The sequence below is a fragment of the Gracilinanus agilis genome, chromosome 5 (assembly GCF_016433145.1).
Source record: "Gracilinanus agilis isolate LMUSP501 chromosome 5, AgileGrace, whole genome shotgun sequence".
Lineage (NCBI taxonomy): Eukaryota > Metazoa > Chordata > Mammalia > Didelphimorphia > Didelphidae > Gracilinanus > Gracilinanus agilis.
The window spans coordinates 27500081-27518766 of NC_058134.1; the positions used below are offsets into that span (position 1 = coordinate 27500081).

Consider the following 18686-nt stretch of genomic DNA (forward strand, 5'->3'; position numbering starts at 1 on the left):
TCCACAGGATAAAAACCATAGATCTTTCCATAAGACCTTTCCCCTTCTTTCCCCTTCCTCTCCCCCAATTAATCTCATCTTTCTCACATTTTCATAGAACTTGGAAATATTCATGTGTTGTCTTTCTCTAATTTCTACTGTGGCAAATTAAAGTAGTTTATAACTACAGTCCCCCACAGTTCTGACCCAGGGTAGGCTTGTTAAGGGCCCCTTCCAGAGGTGTGAACTGGAGCTAATGAAACCCTGTTTGCTAAATGAGGAAGAGTTAACCCTTTTTTTACTGGCTCTAACTGGAGCTGTCAAGCCAGCCAGGTGCAAATTATGTCTAGGGAGAGAACACTGTTAGGATTCCATGTGGCTGAAGCAATGTCACCCACCAGTCTCCCCACCATTTTTAGAAACTAAATTATTTAGAAAAGAGGCAACTCATTTGACTAAATTCAGCAAAGAATATGACAGAGGATGGACTGGCATTTGATTTCTGCATCTTCAGTTATTATTATTATTATTATTATTACATAGATTCAATATTATATTACATTCATATATGTGAATGTAATATATTATATTCAGTTTCATATATATAAGTATATGTACATATTTTAAACTCTAACCTTCTGCCTTAGAATCAATGCTGTGTGAATCAATGCTGTATATTGGTTCCAAGGCAGAAGAGTGGTAAGGGCTAGGCAATGGGGGTGAAGTGACTTGTCCAAGGTCCTGTAGCTAGGAAATGTCCGAGGCCAGATTTGAATCCAGGACTTTCCATCTCTAGGCCTGGCTCTCTATCCACTGTTAACTGTGGCTAATTAGTAGTAAGAGTCTTTTAAATTTTAGGTTAGATCAAAAAAGACATTACAAATTAACATCGAAGATGTTGTTTTGTTTGTTTTGCTTCAGTGTCAACTATAAGAATGAAAGAAATTTTAGCAAACATCCGCAACATAAACTGTTTCAAGAGATCTTTATGGCATTGGTGAAGAACAGACTAATATGCAGGTAAGGTTTCTTGAGACAAGAAGATGAGGAGGTGGGAGCACGGCTGCCCTGAGGATCATGACAGCCTGACTTTGTCAGATTACAGTTTTCACTGACAGAAGAGGGCATGCACATTTGACTGTAGCAAACCTTTTTCCCATACTAAACTGAAGGAAGAAGTTATTGGTCATCTTTTAACGAATACTGGTTAATGCTCACTATGGTTTCCACCAGATGCTATTTGAATGGATGCATCTTTATTTTCCTTATAATGAAGGCACCAAATTACTACTCAATGAATACTTTTCTCTTCTAGGCTGAGATGATATAATTTAACAAAATGGGGGGGGGGGGGGAAGAATTCAGAGAATCTAGACACAGTGGTGACAAAAAACTGGAAAGTAAGAGGATGTCCAGCAGTTAAGGAATGGCTGAATAAGCTGTGGTATATGAATGTGATAGTACGCTGTAATGGGGTTAGAAATGAGGAAACAAATACTTTCAAAGAGACGTGGGAAGACTTATATGAACTGATGCAGAGAAGAGAAAGCAGACTTAGGAGTTCAAATTTTAATCTAACATCAGTATTATAAAAATGAACAATTAGGAGGACTTCTGTACATCAATGAAAATGAAATGGACAGAACCAGGAGAACAATTTACATAGCAACTATCCTGAAATAACAAATGATTTTGAAAGCTGTAAGAATTGTGATCAGTGCAAGGTCCATTCATCATTTGAGAGGAGTGATGATGAAACTGATGATGAAACATGCTCTTTAGTACAGAGAGGTGATAGATTCAAGATGCAAATCAGACATACATATTTTGGTGTATAGCCATTGGGTGAATTTGTTTTGTTTGACTGCATATTTGTTACAGAGAAATTTTCTTCTCTCTCTCTCTCTCTCTCTCTCTCTCTCTCTCTCTCTCTCTCTCTCTCTCTCTCTTTCTCTCTCTCTCTCTCTTCTCCTTCTCCTCCTCCTCCTCCTCCCTGGAGAGACAAAAAATTTAATTGTGTTAATTTTTTTGATAGTTGTAGAAGAATGATACAGATATGGAAGGGTACGTGCCACTTTCAGATGAAGTCACCTCACTGTTGTTGTTTCGTTGTTTTTCAGTCATGTCTAACTCTTTATGACTCCATATAGGATTTTCTTGGCAAAGATACTGAAGAGGTTTGCCATTTCCTTTTCCAGTTCATTTTACATATGGGGTAACTGAAGAAAGCTGGGTTAAGTGACTTGCCCAGGGTTAGTTTTATCTAACTTTCACTTTCTTTTAAGAACCTTCTCATGAGATGGGAGTGATCTATAATGTCTATAATTTTTTTTAAAAATCAATAAAACTGAAAGCAAAAAAAAGAGAAAATCCAGAAGAAGAAATAGTTGACATGTCTAGGAGACACCAGATATCTTTAATGAGCTTTTTTCATTGATATTAGATTGCAGTGGAATTTCCTAACAAATGCCTGTAATGCAGAGTTTCCATGAAAGTCAGAGCCATACTTTTTTTTTTTATTGTCAAGGTTTTATTGTGGGGCAGTTGAGTGGCTCAGTGGATTAAGAGCTAGGGCTAGAAATGGGAGAATTTGGGTTCAAATCTGGTCTCAGATACTTCCTGGCCATTGAACCCTGGTCAAGTCACTTAATCCTCCATTGCCTAGCTCTTACTGTTCTTCTCCCCTGGGACCAATATACTATATTAATTGTAAGAGAGAAGGTAAGGGTTTTTAAAATAAGTCTTTTGGCCTCTTTTCCCTATCATTCCCTTTAAGCTCCTCCACCACATTTAACCATTCCTTGTAACAAAGAAAACCATTTAAATGAAACCCACAAACAAAATCAAGATATCTGAAAGTATTAAGTTATATTCCATATGATTAGTCCCTCTCCTCTCTCTACTTAGAAGACTTGGGTATTTTCCACCATCAGTTTTCTGGAACCAAGAGTGGGTATTTGAATGAAGCAGGGTTCTTTCAGCTGAGTTTTGAAGATGTTTTCACTCTGTCATGTCATTTCTCCATGAAAATTGATCTCTGGATTCTGTTGAGTTCTGCAGAAGTCCATTTAAAGCTTCCCATGTGTTCATGAATTCCTCACCATCATCATTTCTTAAGTGCAATAAGATTTTATTAAATTCATACACCCTTTATTGCTCAGTCAGTTCCCAGCTGATGGGCATCCACTTCACGTACAGTTTTTTGTAACATTTAAAAGGGTGTTGTGAATACTGTGATACATATGGGACCTTTTGGGCTGTTACTGACCTACTTGGGATATACCCTGCAATGAGACTGCTAAATCAAACAGTATGCACAATTTTTTTTCTCACAGAATTTGGTTTTGATTTTCCGGAATGTTTCAGTTCACACTTTTACCAACAGTATATTAATATGTTTATTTTCTTATACTGTTGATCATTTCTATCTGTTTACCTTTTTGCTACTTTGGAAAGCTGAGGTGAAACTTGACAGTTGTTTGAATTTGCCTTTCTCTTATTATCAAATTGGGACTCACTTCAGTTGATACTTTACATTTCTTCTTTTGAGAACTATTTGTTCATATTCTCTGACCTATTGTCTTTCAGCAGATGGATCTTGGTCTTCCATATAAAAAAAAAAAAGGGTCATATTTTCAGGTGGACCCAGCTGTCTCTTTGCTGTGATCACTTTAGAGCTTCCATAAAGAGAGCCAGCCTACTTCAGGGTCTCTGTGGGCAGCTGGGAAACTTGCTGAATCAGGGCTGGTATTTCCCTTATGAATTCTCTCAGGCATTTGCACAAGATTTGGCCAAGAATATTGTGTCCTGTGCTGTGAAGCACAGAGCAGATCATAGTAGCCTCAACAGATGTGTAGGGGAAGCATTTCCGAATATTGTTGATGAAAGAACCTCTCTGCAAAGACAACTGTTTTTAAGGCATATGGGCACTCTCCTCCTGGGCCCCACTGAAAAGTTGGCTGCAACACATACCAATATATAGAGAAATGCACTGACTTGTAGGATGCGCTTATATGGTATTATTGACCAAAGTCAGAGAGAATATCTATTGAATGTAGCAGTTTTGTGTTTGCTGTAATTGACCCAGATGTATGCCTTCTGACAATAACTAGCCTAGTCCCCTTATTATGGACAAAAAAGTCTTGGGGGCAGTGGCAAAGATGTGGCATCTCCAGCAACCAGGAATTCATCCATTATATCTAAAACCAGTCCCCACTTGTCTAGATCTAAGTTTAAAAAAAGGAAGATTCAAATGTAGGGCTTTTGACACCATTAAGGAAGATCATGACATGTTCCCTGAGGCTCCTCCTTTCTTTAATTTTATTTATTTATTTGTTAGTTTGTTTATTTGTTTGCAGTTTTTATTTTTTTATTTTGAATATTTTCTCATAGTTACATGTTTTATGTTCTTTCCCTCTCCACTCCCCCACCCCCCACCATAGCCGACACACAATTCCACCAGGTTGTTACGTGTATCATTGATCAAGACCTAATTCCATATTATTGATTGTTGGACTAGAGTTATCATTTAGAGTCTACATCCCCAATTATATCCCCATCAGCCCATGTGTTCAAGCAGTTGTTTTTCTTCTGTGTTTCTACTCCCACAGTTCTTCCTCTGAGTGTGGCTAGTTTTCTTTCTCATAAATCCCTCAGCCTTGCTCTGGATCCTTGCATTGCTGCTAGTAGAGAAGTCCGTTATGTTTGATTGTACCACAGTGTATCAGTCTCTGTGTACAATGTTCTCCTGGTTCAGCTCCTTTCACTCTACATCAATTCCTGGAGGTCATTCCAGTTCACATGGAATTCCTCCAGTTCATTATTCCTTTGAGCACAATAGTATTCCATCACCAGCAGATACTACAATTTGTCCAGCCATTCCCCAACTGAAGAACATTCCCTCATTTTCCAATTTTTTGCCACCACAAAGAGCACAGCTATAAATATTTTTGCATAAGTCTTTTTTCCTTATTATCTCTTTGGGATATAAACTAAGCAGTGCTATGGCTAGATCAAAAGGCAGATAGTCTTTTAAAGCCCTTTGGGCATAGTTCCAAATTGCCATCCAGAATGGTTAGATCAGTTCACAACTCCACCAGCAATGCATTAATGTCCCAATTTTGCCACATACCTTCCAACATTCGCCACTTCTTTGCTGTTAGCTAATCTGCTAGGTGCGAGGTGGTGCCTCAGAGTTGTTTTGATTTGCATTTCTCTAATTATGAGAGATTTAGAACACTTTTCCATGTATTTGTTGATAGTTTTGATTTATCTGAAAATTGCCTATTCATGTCTCTTGCCCATTTATCAATTGGAGAGTGGCTTAATTTTTCTGTACAATTGATTTTGCTCCTTATATATTGAGTAATTAGACCTTTGTCAGAGGTTTTTGTTATAAAGATTTTTCCCCAATTTGTTGCTTCCCTTCTAATTTTGGTAGCATTGGTTTTGTTTGTACAAAAACTTTTTAGTTTAATGTAATCAAAATTATTAAATTTACATTTTGTAATTTTTTCTAACTCTTGCTTGGTTTTAAAATCTTTCCTTTCCCAGAGATCTGACAAGTATACTATTCTGTGCTCACCTAATTTACTTATAGTTTCCTTCTTTATATTCAAGTCATTCAGCCATTCTGAATATATTTTGGTATACGGTGTGAGATGTTGCTATAATCTCTCCCATATTGTTTTCCAATTTTCCCAGCAGTTTTTGTCAAACAGTGGGTTTTTGTACCAAAAGCTGTCTTGCTGAGGTCACTTACCCCAAGTCTATTCCACTGATCCTCCCTTCTGTCTCTTAGCCAATACCATTTTATTTTGATGACTACTGTTTTGTTTTACAGTTTAAGATCTGGTACTGCTAGGCCACCTTCCTTTATATATATTTTTTCATTATTTCCCTTGATATTCTTGTTTTTTTGTTCTTCCAAATGAAGTTTGTCATAGTTTTTTCTAATTCAGTAAAAAAAAGTTTTTTTGTAGTTTGATAGGTATAGCAATAAATAAGTAAATTAATTTGCTTAGGATGGCCATTTTTATTATGTTAGCTCGTCCTACCCATGAGCAATCAATGTTTTTCCAATTGTTAAGATCTAGTTTTAATTGTGTGGAAAGTGTTTCATAGTTGTGTTCGGATAATTCCTGTGTTTGTCTTGGCAGATAGATTCCTAAGTATTTTATATTGTCTAAGGTGATTTTAAATGGAATTTCTCTCTCTAACTCTTGCTGCTGCGATGTGTTGGAAATATATAGAAATGCTGATGATTTATGTGCATTTATTTTGCATCCTGCAACTTTGTTAAAGCTGTTGATTATTTCCACTAACTTTTTAGTTGATTCTCTAGGATTTTTTAAGCAAACCATCATATCATCTGCAAAGAGTGATAGTTTGGTCTCCTCATTGCCTATTTCAATACCTTCAATTTCTTTTTCTTCTCTAATTGCTACTGCTAATGTTTCTAGTACAATGTTAAATAATAGAGGTGATAGTGGACATCCTTGTTTCACTCTTGATCTTATTGGGAAGGCTTCTAATTTATCCCCATTGCAGATGATGTTTGTTGATGGTTTTAGATATATACTGTTTATTATTTTTAGGAAAGGCCCTTCTATTCCTATACTTTCTAGTGTTTTCAGTAGGAATGGGTGTTTTATTTTGTCAAAGACTTTTTCAACATCAATTGAGATAATCATGTGATTTTTGTCGGTCATTCCTTAATTTTAGCAGGAAGATGACCAGAGACCTTAAGATACATTAATGGCACATAACTCGCATCAGTAGAGTATTGGTTTGACTATTTGGTGATTCCTATCTTTGGAGTCAGACTGAGGAAAGATTAATGAGTATTGCAAATAGTCCTAAGGTATCTTAAACTGTTTTCTTGAGAAAATACAGAGAACAGGGTGACTAATGGAACAGTAACTCCCTAAAGCCTGCTTGTTTCTTATGTAATACTTTTGAAGGCACCCTCTCTTTCAATTGGTTGACCAGAAAGCCTTCATCAGATTTTAAAAGGACATTGAATAGACTGATCCATCTATAAATTTAGGGGGAACATTTACTTTTCTTTTTGAATATGGGTTCGACCATACTTGGTGCTACTCCTGAGCAAACTATTGGGTATTTTAAGACTTTATTTATTTTAATTTATTTTTCAGTGAATGAAAATACATTTTCTTCACTTTCCACCCACTCCCCATTAGAAAAAATACCCTTATAATAAATGTACATAATCAAGGAAAAGAAATTCCAGTATTGGCCATGTCCAAAAATAGATTCTGCATCTTGAGTCTATTGCCATTGCCATCACCAAGTATGGATTAATTAAATTAGATCTTTTGGGAAAGATTCATGGCAGATTCTAAATCATTTTTGGTGTGAAGTGATTTTTCCTTGGGGTCTTTTTTCAATTTTAAGCAATTGATGGATTATTTTAGATTGAATAGAGTTTTTGGCTATTAGCCAGAAAAGCTCTTGGAATCTCTGCAATATGGAGAATTCAGCAAAGGGCTGTTTTGATGATGTTGTTCCAGTTCTATGATGTCCCTGGTATAGGCAACTCCCATAGAGAAATCCTACCATGCAGAACAGTAACTTTTCTGTAATTTATTGTAAAAATTAGAATTGGTTTGACTAAATATAAGAGTTAAAAAATATAAGATTGTGGCTGCCGTTTATAAAAATAACTCTTAAGTCATGAGTCTGTTAGAAACTCTAACCAATTTAGTTTAATAGAGATATAGTAAAAGAGAAAAATCTAGGAAGGAAGTAGAAAGTCTCACCTCTCTAGATACCCTATAATTTCTGTCCGAAGAAGTCCAGCTCACCACCTGGCAAGGGCTCCCTTAAGTCCTGATCTCCATGTGGAGTCATGGTAGTCTCTTAAGCCAGGAGTCCCGGTGGTGTCTTCAGCAAGGGTTCCACCAACACAAGCTTCTTCCTCCAGCTCCAGTCACTCCCTCAGCAAGCCTCCTGTGCAGAATCCTGCAGAATCCTCCTCCAGGAGAGTCTCCTTACTGAAGAGCCAAGGAATGAATATATTCTTTTGGGTCTCCCCTTTTATAACCTTTTTTCATGTCACTTCCTGTCACTCCCTGACTTCAATCATAGCCTCCCAATTTGCCTAGCACTGGGGAGAGGGGGGGCATGCTTGTGGCCTTTGGAGGTGTGAACTTTTTATAGAAAGTGACTTTGTGAACTCTCTTACTTAGTGTTAAGCAGGGGTACTTTAAGTACTTGATTGATTAATAAATAAAAAATAGACAAATAATAAAATATAAAAATAAACAAATAAAAATAAACAAATAATAAAAAAATAGACAAAGGGAGTAAAGAATTCCCTTTCACATTTATCATCTTAGAGACTTCCTTGGAGCCCCAAGAGTGACGTGGGTGCAGGGTCATTTGACCAGAGTGTAATAGGTACAGAAGCAGAGGAAAGACTTAAATTTTGATCTTGATGATTGTAAGGGCCTGCTCTCTACCCAGCTACCCATGCTGCCTCTATATTACATATTTGAGAGAAATATTTGATGACTATAATGTCCAAGTACTAATGATTTTCTTCCTCTTTTCTTCTAAAACATTGTCAGCTCATCTTTGCTTTTCATAAAACAATCTATGAAAATAAGTTTATTAGCTCATGATTTTTCAGATACCACCAAGAATTTACTAGAATTTTAATAACATTATATTACATGTTTAAACACAAGATAAAAATAAAATAATCACTGCATGGTATTCATAATCATAGAATCATGGATCCTGGGTTGGAAGGAACCTCGGACACTAGTTAATATAATCTTCTTATTTTATAGATGAAATGAATGAGGCCAGGGAAGTTGTGTCACCCAGATAGTAATAGAAATAAAATTTGAACTCAGTTCCTTTTACAACTAGGCCAGTGTATTTTCCCACTCTCCGAGGATACCCTGCAAAGAGAAAAGAGGGGGAAAAAACAATGACGGGCTCCAAGAATCTTTACATCTCCATCCTAGGACCGTTAGATACCTGGGATCAGAAATGGGGGAAGGGCATGAGGCTGACATCCTCAGGTATGTTGGCGGGGAAGGATCTTTCCTTCATCTTTAAGATAATGGGAGGCCTGGGGTGGGCAAAAGAAGCACATTGAATGAAAAATATGAGATGGGGAGAGAGGTGTGTCTTGGATGTAAGCCTGCATTTCCTTTGTACAATTGGGGGAAGATGCTCCTATTCTTTTTATTTGCCTTTGCTGAGGACCAAAGGAGCAGATGCTGAGGACTAGGTGAGGGGAAGTAGAAGGGGAATTCCTCTTTCATTCTATGATCCACTCGTCTGCCATCGTGACCTGACTAGAATAGATTGGCCAAGTTTAACTTTCTTTTTTGCTTTTGTTAACTTTGATTTGAACACTGGAGGAAGAGCAGGAGGTTGGGGGGATACATGACGCCCAGTTTGGAACACTCTTATTGGGCCAACAGGATTTTAAGTCAGAAGGTGATTTCAGGGTCATTTGGAGATCCTCTCATTTTACAGCTGGGGAATTGAGAACCAGGGAGGAAAAGTGACTTCTTCAGATCCCAAGCAGGAAATGATAGAGCTGAAACTTGAAGCCAGGTCTTCTGACTCTAATCCTGTTGCTCCATGTTGCCTTTACTCGTGTTGTCAAATGAAGGTAAAAAAACAGATTATCAATAGTCTCACTAAACTTATATCTGTTAACACTGCTGACAGCTGAGCTGAAAGCTACCCATTGATTTCTGTTGCCATCCATTTTTTAGGTGATGAATGGCCTATAGGATTTGAACTTAGCATAGCTTCAATATCTTTGGTTTTGACTCAGTTCCATTTGGCATACTTTCTTGACAACCTTTCTAGAGGATTTTGGCAGTTTCTGTCAAACCAAGGAAATTAGATCAGGGTTGGGAGGAATGGTTTTGTTGTTTTTGTTGTTTTTGTTTTTTTATTTTGTTACATAAACCAGGTAGTTCTGGTCTTCAAGATTGTTTTCTCATTCCATGATGCTCCAGGATAGATTATTTAGTCACTGTCAATGAAAAGACATCACACTTACTATCATGATCCGATCAACTCAATTAAGCAAAGAGTAAGAGCCTTCTGTGTGTCAGACACGGTGAAGCTTTGGGAGGAATCCAAGGATGAAAACACAGCACAGTTCCTGCCTTAGTGAGCCCTGGGTCTGGCAGAGGGGCTAAAGTAGAGATTAAGGCTTGGAGACATTCTGCTGGCAATGGTCAAAGCTAGTGGGTCTTCTTGAGCAAGGGGAGCACACAAGGTAAGAGATTTATGAAACCAATTGAGTACCTACTATCTCTTCAGAAGTCTCAAAGGGCCTCAAAGGGTTAACAAGTACAGGTTTTGCTTTCTAATCCTATCATTGTCCTGCTTGGAAGGTCCACAGGCTTCCTTACTCTTCCCTGTATATCCTATGGGGAACATCTCCCAGCTCCACGTCTTGGAACTATAGCTGAACCCTCTGCCTGCTATGTTCTCCCTCCTCATCCCTGTCTCTTGGAATACCTCATGCAGTTCAAGTACCATCTCCTCCATGAGGCTTTTCCTTCTGCTTCCCTTTTTAATTATTTCCCACATATTTTGCGTTTGCTTGTAGAGGGCTTGTCATGGCTGATATGGCCTTGAAACCAGACACATCTGGGCTCAGGACCTGCGTAACTTTGGACAAGACACTTTGTGTAGTGTTCTGGGTAGAGCTCTCTAAGATGATAATTTGGAGAGCAGATCCTAGCTTGCATTGATAAGAGAGGGTTGCCTTCCCTCAGTTGGTTATCTCCAACTTACCGTATATATATCTTGTTTTATCAAGTTGTTGTTTTCATTTTGTTTCTCCCACTAGAGGGCTGGGCCTCTTGTCCGGCTTTCTGCTCTCCACGCCCCCAAGCCTAGCAGAGGATCTGGCACATTTAATAAATGCATTTATTGATTGACTGACTAATGAAATCCCAGTTTCCGTCATTATCCTTCCTCCTTCCCTTCTATTTGTTTGTGTGAATGCTGTTTTCCTTCAATAGAATGTAAGCTCTTTGAGGACAGGGATGGTTTCCTTTTTTATGCCTCACTACCTGGTATGTAACCACTTAATAAATACTTGGTGACTTTGCATCCACAAAGGGTGATCTCCCAGCCCCAGATGGGATTCAGAGCAGCTCCTTGAAAGCTTTCTGGTAGCCTCCTTCTAGTCTCAGGTTCCTAACACCATTGTTGTACTGTTGTGGCTTGGCCTGCCCCCAAACGATGGCTTCTTCCTCAATGGACCGAGTGGCCCTGTTGAGGTGAGATGGACATGAGCTGGGCACAGTGAGTGGTGGTCCTCCAGTCAGCTCGCCATCTCCTTTTGTCAAAGCGTCTTTTGAAGACTTTCTCCTCCTGTGGAGGAGCTGAGATTGTGTTGGTGGAGAGACCATCCATACCGGGAAATCACCGATCGATAAAACACTGAGCCTCACTATTAGGAAAATCAATGCCCCGAGTCAGCCACTTTCCCTGTTCTGAGCAAAAACAGATGTTCTATTTTCTTTTCAAAGGCTGGTTATTGAGTGAAATACAGATGTTTTCTCGTACCTTGTGTAACGGTATAGTATAATATTTCACCTCAAAAAGAAAGAGCCTGAGGCTAAAGACAAAGGCAAGAGGGTTGATAATGTTACCATATATTAATAGTCTTGCGAAAGCCGTCTGTTCAGTCACAAGGACGACATTTGCCCTCTTACGAATTCATCACTGCTATTTTGAGACTGGCCTCTGGAGAATGATTGTCCTCACAGAAGGCCAGTTTGTCAGAATGGCCTCTTGACCTAAGCGCTAGGTCACTGAGTGCTGATGCTGCCATATTGAAATACTCCAGCACCAGCGATTTCCTTTCCCTGATGCTGATCTCAGCTCCTCTTTGGTTTAGTGGAGGGGCTTTCCCTTGGCAGACTGCTCTGCCCCCAGATTCATCACCAGCCTGAGGGTGAGACCCTGTGCATGACTGGTGTGTTTCTACAGCACTTTCCCTTCCTTTTGGCATTGGGGGAGTGTGTGGGCAAATGGAAAGAGCCCGAAGTCAGGAGCCCCAGCTCTGCGATCCCTCCTTTGTGGAATGAAGGGGTTGGGTAGGATGATCTCCCAGATTCTCTCCAGGTCTAGAGGCCACATAAGCTCAGGCAGGCCCTGTCTCTTCCAGAGCCCTGGCCATTCTCCTCTGTAAAATGAAGGCGTTAGAACAGAGGAGGACTTCTTAACCTCTTCAGGTTGTGGATTCTCACTTTGGCATGGTAGCAAAGCCCACAGACTAGCCTTATCCAAGTCCCATTTTGAAATGAATAAAATAAAGTACATGCCATAAATTCCAAAGGAGATCCATTCTGTTAAAATAATAGTTAAATATTAAAAGTTCAAAGCACTCAGGCCCCCTCAGATCTGTCCACGGATCTCTTGGGAGTAGTCTATGAACCTCAGGTTGGGACCCCTTGGCCTAGGTGGTCTGACCTCCCTATCCATGGAGCCCTGGTGGGTGGGCGGGGGAAGGTCTGTGTATCCCACATTAGGAACCCCTGGCCTCTATCTTGAAGCACTTTCCTGCGCTAGAGTTTTCTGATTCTCCTTTTTCTCAGTGCTTGGTGGTAACCTTGGGAGCTCCGCAAATCCCTGGCAATGAGACGGGCGTATCATTTTACAGATATACATAGTTCTCCTTAAATACCAGAGCACCATCTTAAATGCCACTTCCTTGTGGGGAGGTAAAGACTAGAAGCCAAGAATGGACCGAGGGCGCCTGCCAGAGGTTAGTGCGTGGAGAGGTCACTGCGTATGATTCTGACTCCAGGAATTCTATTTACATTTACAATGGCAGAGCCTGTAACTTCACCAAAATATTAATAGCCGTGGGCTCCATTCCCAACCTTAAAAAAAACACAACAAAACTATTTGGTTTCAACAGAGCTTTAATCACAAAGACTCTCTTCCTGGAACTCTGTTCGTTTATCCATCTCCTTTTAATAACTAAGATTCATTCCGGCCTGTTGTTTTTAGAAACGGAGGGGGGAAATCAATCCCTTTTGCATTTATTCTAATGCTAAAAACACTGAAAAGGCCGTGGAATTTATGTGCAAATGTGTTTTCCATCACAAAGATTCCATATATTGAAAGGGAAAAGTACTAAGTGCACACGTGTTTAACGAGTGAATCATCTCTGAAAATATTCCATGGCTTTCTCAAATAATGAAAAATAATCTGCAAAATTAAGCTGCTGCCACTGGATGGATCTGCTTTGTCTCTTGGATAGTCAGGCTCTTTGCTGTACGTTGAATGGTATCATTAGCTAAATTTGCCTCCTGGAACAAAGATTTATCTCTGTTAAAAAGATGAAGAGATTTGCCTTTGTAATGCTTGTCATAAACACGGGCCAGCTCGAAAGTTTGGCCATAGATGACTCGGGCATTGGAAATTGTCTTCACGTTGCAGGATTTTTCCGAATATAATGGGTGTATACAAACGTGGAAGAATGATCACCCTTCCAACAATGGGACCCACCACTCGAGGCTGCCACGAGGCCTGAGCTCTGCCGACGTAGGTGGCTGGTGCTGGTGGCCATGGCCGCAGGAATGGAGGAGTCCACAAGGAAGAGGAGACTGTGTCAGAGGAGCAGGGCTGTCAGTAATAGCTTTGGCCCAGGGCTTTTGGGAGAGGCCAGAAGAGCTTGGCATTGGGAGACCCCAGCAGGACCAGAACAAGCTTTCTCATTCTGTAGGGGAAGGTGGAGATGGGATGAGAGGCAGGGGGAATGACGTACAGACACGATAACTGCCGGGATACTGATTGAATAGCAATGCGGGTCCCATTCTCGAGGTAGCAACATGGAGGGATGGATGTAGAGTCAGGAATAACCTGGTTCAAAGCTTGCCTTCAACACTTACTGGTTGAATATCCACGGACAAGTTATACGACGGGTTTCTCACCTTTAAAATGAGGCTGATAGAGCTGGGGTAAGGAGTAAGAGCACTGGCTCTGGTGTCAGAGGACCTGGGTTCAAATCTCACCTCTGACAGTTTCTACCTGTGTACCTTGGCCAAGTTTCCTCATCTGGAAAGTGTGATGATTAGACTAGATTGCCATAGAGGTCCCTTCCAGCTTGAGTTCTGTGATCCTTCAGGCTTAACTTACCCACTTCACAAAGTAGTCATTAATAGCCTCATGAGATAGTGTACATGAGGTGCTTTGCAAACCTGAAGGGACTATAGACATTTCAGGTGTCATTACTGATCTTGCACAATATTAGAAATGCAATCAAAAGGATCATTTGCAGCTCTGACTGATCAGATAGAATACTGGACTACAAGAGATTTTCTCCCTCTGTTTCTTACTGCCTGTGTGACCTGGGGCAAATTACTTCACCTCTCTGGGCCTGTATGGTGGAGAAGAACAAGATATAGAACTTAACTAATACACTAGTTGTGTGACCCTGGGTAAACCACAGAATAAACAAATAAAGCTTCAGTTTTCTCATCTATAAAATGGCAATAATTCCTGTCATGCTATGAGGGTCAGAGGAGGGAATGTAGGTGGAGAGCTTTGTAAGCACAGGGTGCTATGGAAATGCGAGCTCGTGTCCTTAAGGTGAGGAGGCTGGTTTAGGGGATCACTAGGGCTCCTGCCATCTCCAGGCGCTCTGATCTAGAAGCTTCGCTGTTCTAGGGCTGCCCTCCAAGATGGTATGTTATAGATGGGTCCTAGGCTGTATTTGGTCGTCATTCAGTCGTGTTATAGATGGGTTGTATACTGTACTTGGTCCCTGTTTATGCTGTAGATGGGTTCTAGACTGTACTTGGTCACTGTTTAGTTGTGCTATAGATGGTTTCTAGACTGTACTTGGTCGCTGTTCGGTTGTGTTATAGATGGGTTCTAGGCTGTACTTGGTCGCTGTTCAGTTGTGTTATAGATGGGTTCTAGGCTGTACTTGGTCGCTGTTTGGTTGTGTTATAGATATGTTCTAGACTGTATTTGGTCCTGTGTTTATAGATGGGCTTTATAGATGGGCTTCTAGGCTGTACTTGGTTGTTGTTTGGTTGTGTTATAGATGGGTTCTAGGCTGCACTTGGTCACTGTTCAGTCGTGTTATAGATGGGTTCTAGGCTGCACTTGGTCGCTGTTCAGTCGTGTTATAGATGGGTTCTAGGCTATACTTGGTAGCTGTTCAGTCATGTTATAGATGAGTTCTAGACTGTATTTTGTTGTTCAGTTGTTTCAGCCATGCTATAGATGGGTTCTAGACTGTGTTTTGTTGTTCTTTAGTTGTTTCAGTCATGTCTGATACTTTATGACCCCATTTTAGGGTTTTCTGGGCAAAGATACTGAATTGGTTTGTCATTTCCTTCTCCAGCTCATTTTACAGATGAAGAAATTGAGGCCAACAGGGTGAAGTGACTTGTGCAGGGTCCTATAGCTAGCAAGTGCCTGAGGCCAGATCAGAAAGATGAGTCTTCCAGACTCCAGGCAGGGACTCTATGCACTATGGCACCACTTAGCCTCCCTCAGGCTGTATAGATGGCAGAGTTTCCTCTATTTGGTAAAGGCATTTTAGACTCCTTATTCCTTTCCTACCAATTCAATCAATGAGTATTTATTTGAGTACCACCAGGTTAGTGATTTTTGATCTAAATATGCTTCTAAGATGGACTTCATTCCATTCAACAAATACTCAAATACTTCTCTGGGTGGGATGCTGTCTCGGTGCTGTTGATACAAAGACCAAATGCCTGTGGTCCCTACCCTCAAGAAGTTTACCTTCCACTAAGTTCTCTTAGCCTATATATCTATATCTATATCTATATCTATATCTATATCTATATCTATATCTATATCTACACATAGATATATAGATATAAATATAGATATAGATAGATATATAGATATAGATAGATATATATAGATATAGATAGATATATCTATAGATATATATAGATATAGATAGATAGATAGAGAGAGAGAGAGAGAGAGAGAGAGAGAGAGAGAGAGAGAGAATATATATCTTTATCTTTTCTGTGTCGCTATGTTCTAATAGAGAAATGAGAGATGTTATATGTAAAAAGTCATCCATTTGGTGCCATATAATGATATAGGAGTCAGCTTGGAATGAGCTGGGCAAACGTATATTTTTATTCCTATTCGACATGCTACACTGTGTGTTTATGTGACTCCTGGGGATTCCTTCCTTTGATGTCTTTACTGTTTGCTTTCTTTCAGAGAGTGGGTTAATCGAGCCCCTTCTATTCACTTTTTGAGAGTATTAATCTGCCTGAGACTACTCATGAGGGATCCATGTTATCAGGTTGGTTTGAAAAAAAAAATCCCAATTGTTTTTTTCCCCGTTGTTAAAATTAAGATGCTATCTATCTATTAAACAGTGGTTTTCTGGAGGAAGACTGTGCTTGCTTTTTCTCCCTTGCAATCTGGTGCCTTCCAGTTCTCAAATCCTGCCATGCCAAGAGATTTAGCAACATTTGAATTTGATGGGAAAAAATAGTGTTTACTGTGGTTTATCATTTCCGTCTTCTCTTTTGAGATAACGGCATTTCTAGTCTTTCTTAATAAATATATGACTTTTCTAGCCATTAACTTTTTTTTTTTTTTCCAAACTGTTACCTTCCATCTTAGAATCGGTATTGTCTATTGGTTCTAAGGTATAGAAGAGTGGTAAGGGTTAGGCAATGGGGGTTAAGTGACTTGCCCAGGGTCACACAGCTAGGAAGTGCCTGAGGCTAGATCTGAATCCAGGACCTCCTGCCTCTAAGCCTGGCTCTTTATCCACTGAGTCACTTAGCTGCTCCTGAACCAATTAACTCTTAACACCTCGGGGGTCTCTCCAAGCTCATTCTAGGGCATGCTGCCTATAGTACTTGCTCCAAAGGTTGGCTCATGATGTTTTCGCAGGTCATAGGCAATTCTGGGGGTGACTGTGGCTTGAGGGCAGCCAGGGGACCAGCCTGGGGTCCGTGGAATTCATCTTTTCCCCTTTCTAGCTGCCCCATCCCCAAGACCAGAGTCAGCTGGGAACAAGGCTGTCCAGTGATGGGGATCCTCTGCACTTGGATTTATTACTGCGAATGCTCTGGTCATAGACTGTGAAAGGAAAAATCACCCAAGAGTCCAGGCTGAGAAGGAACCGCTTCCCCTCCCCAGATGGTAGATTGTTTATTCTCCAAAGCCTAGCAAGGAATGGGATTTAATATTCCCATCTGGCGGCTTCTGTAAACAGCCGTTGTCCTTGTCTAGGCCCGCTCTCCTTTTTGGAAAACTCCCCAATCCCCCCGATTGCTCCATGTTGTCAGGAGCATTTCCTCTTACGCAGTAGGATGAGCTAATGTCTTTCCCTTCTGCGTTATTTCTCAACTCTTCTTGGGGTGAGAATCCCCACCAGCTTCCATTCATCATCGTCTCCCTGGGTCTTCCCTTCTAGGTGCTTATTGGCTCTCCCCTGTGCTTGGGGAGCCTCCTGTGGGCAGGACGTCCTTGCTTCACACTGAGCCCCAAGCCTGGGCTCCCAGGGTGCTCCTGGGCTTCTCAGATGTGTGCTTGGCCACCGTCCTCCTCCGCTGTTGACCCCAGGGCTTCATGATTCCTTGTGTGTTTTTTACTAATACTGAGACCTCCCCGTCTGCTTTAAATTGCTGCCCAGCATCCACTGGGCTATTGATCATCCTTTACACATAGCCGACCTCATAGAGCTGAGCAGTGAGAATAGACACTTGTGTCATTTGTCAGTATGGTACAGAAGAAAGACCAGTAACTCTAGTTTCAGAGGACTTGAGTTCAAATTCAGACTCTAGCAAGTCACTTAACATTCCCAGGCCTTAGTTTTTGTGACTGTTAAGGCATGTCTGACTCTTCTTTGTGACCCAATTTAGAATTTTCTTGGCAAAGATACTGAAATGGTTTGTCATTTCCTTTTCCAGCTCTTTTTTTTTTTTTTCAAATCCCTTATCTTCTGACTCAACACTAAATTTGAGTCCTATGGCAGAAGAGAGGTAAAGACTAGGCAATTTGGGTTAAGTGACTTAACCAGGGTCACACAGCTAGTAGGTGTCTGAGACCAGATTTGAACTCAGGTCCTCCTGACTCCAGACCTGGCACTGTATCCACTGTGCCACCTAGCTACTCCTGGCTTTAGTTTACCCATTTTAAAAATGGGGATTGGGGGTGGGTGGGCAGCTGGGTGACTCAGTAGATTGAGAGCCAGTCCGAGAGATCTGGCCTCAGACACTTCCTAGCTGTGTGACCCTGGGCAAGTCACTTAACCCCCATTGCCTAGCCCTTACTGCTCTTCTGCCTTAGAGCCAATACATAGTATTGATTCTAAGATGGAAGGTAAGGGTTTAAAAAAAAAAAAAAGGATTGGGGCAGAACTAGATATCCTCTAAGACAGGGGGTTTAAAAAAATTCAATGACTATATTTCAATATAATTGTTTTCCTTGGTAATCTTTTGTATTTTATGCATCTATGAGCATTATTCTAAGGAGTCACATGAAACAAAAAGGTTATAAACATCTACTTTTACATCCCTTCTAGTTCCAAATCATTGGGCCTATGACTGACTCTACTCTGCCACTTCAGTGTTAAGAGATTCTGAGCTAGGGGTAGCTGGGTTGCTCAGTGGATAGAGAGTCAGGTCTAGAGATGGGAGGTCCTGGGTTCAAATCTGGCCTCAGAT

At 40.5% G+C, this 18686-nt stretch overlaps 1 protein-coding gene across 1 annotated transcript in view; it reads left to right on the forward strand.

Moving 5' to 3' along the window:
• Nucleotides 1-18686, forward strand: part of NEK10 (NIMA related kinase 10) — a 271988-nt gene that overhangs the window by 25249 nt on the left and 228053 nt on the right. Inside the window, exons 4-5 of the mRNA XM_044678880.1 lie at nucleotides 901-999; nucleotides 16222-16306. Of these exons, the coding sequence (XP_044534815.1) occupies nucleotides 901-999; nucleotides 16222-16306 (184 nt within the window). The remainder of the gene's footprint in view (nucleotides 1-900; nucleotides 1000-16221; nucleotides 16307-18686) is intronic.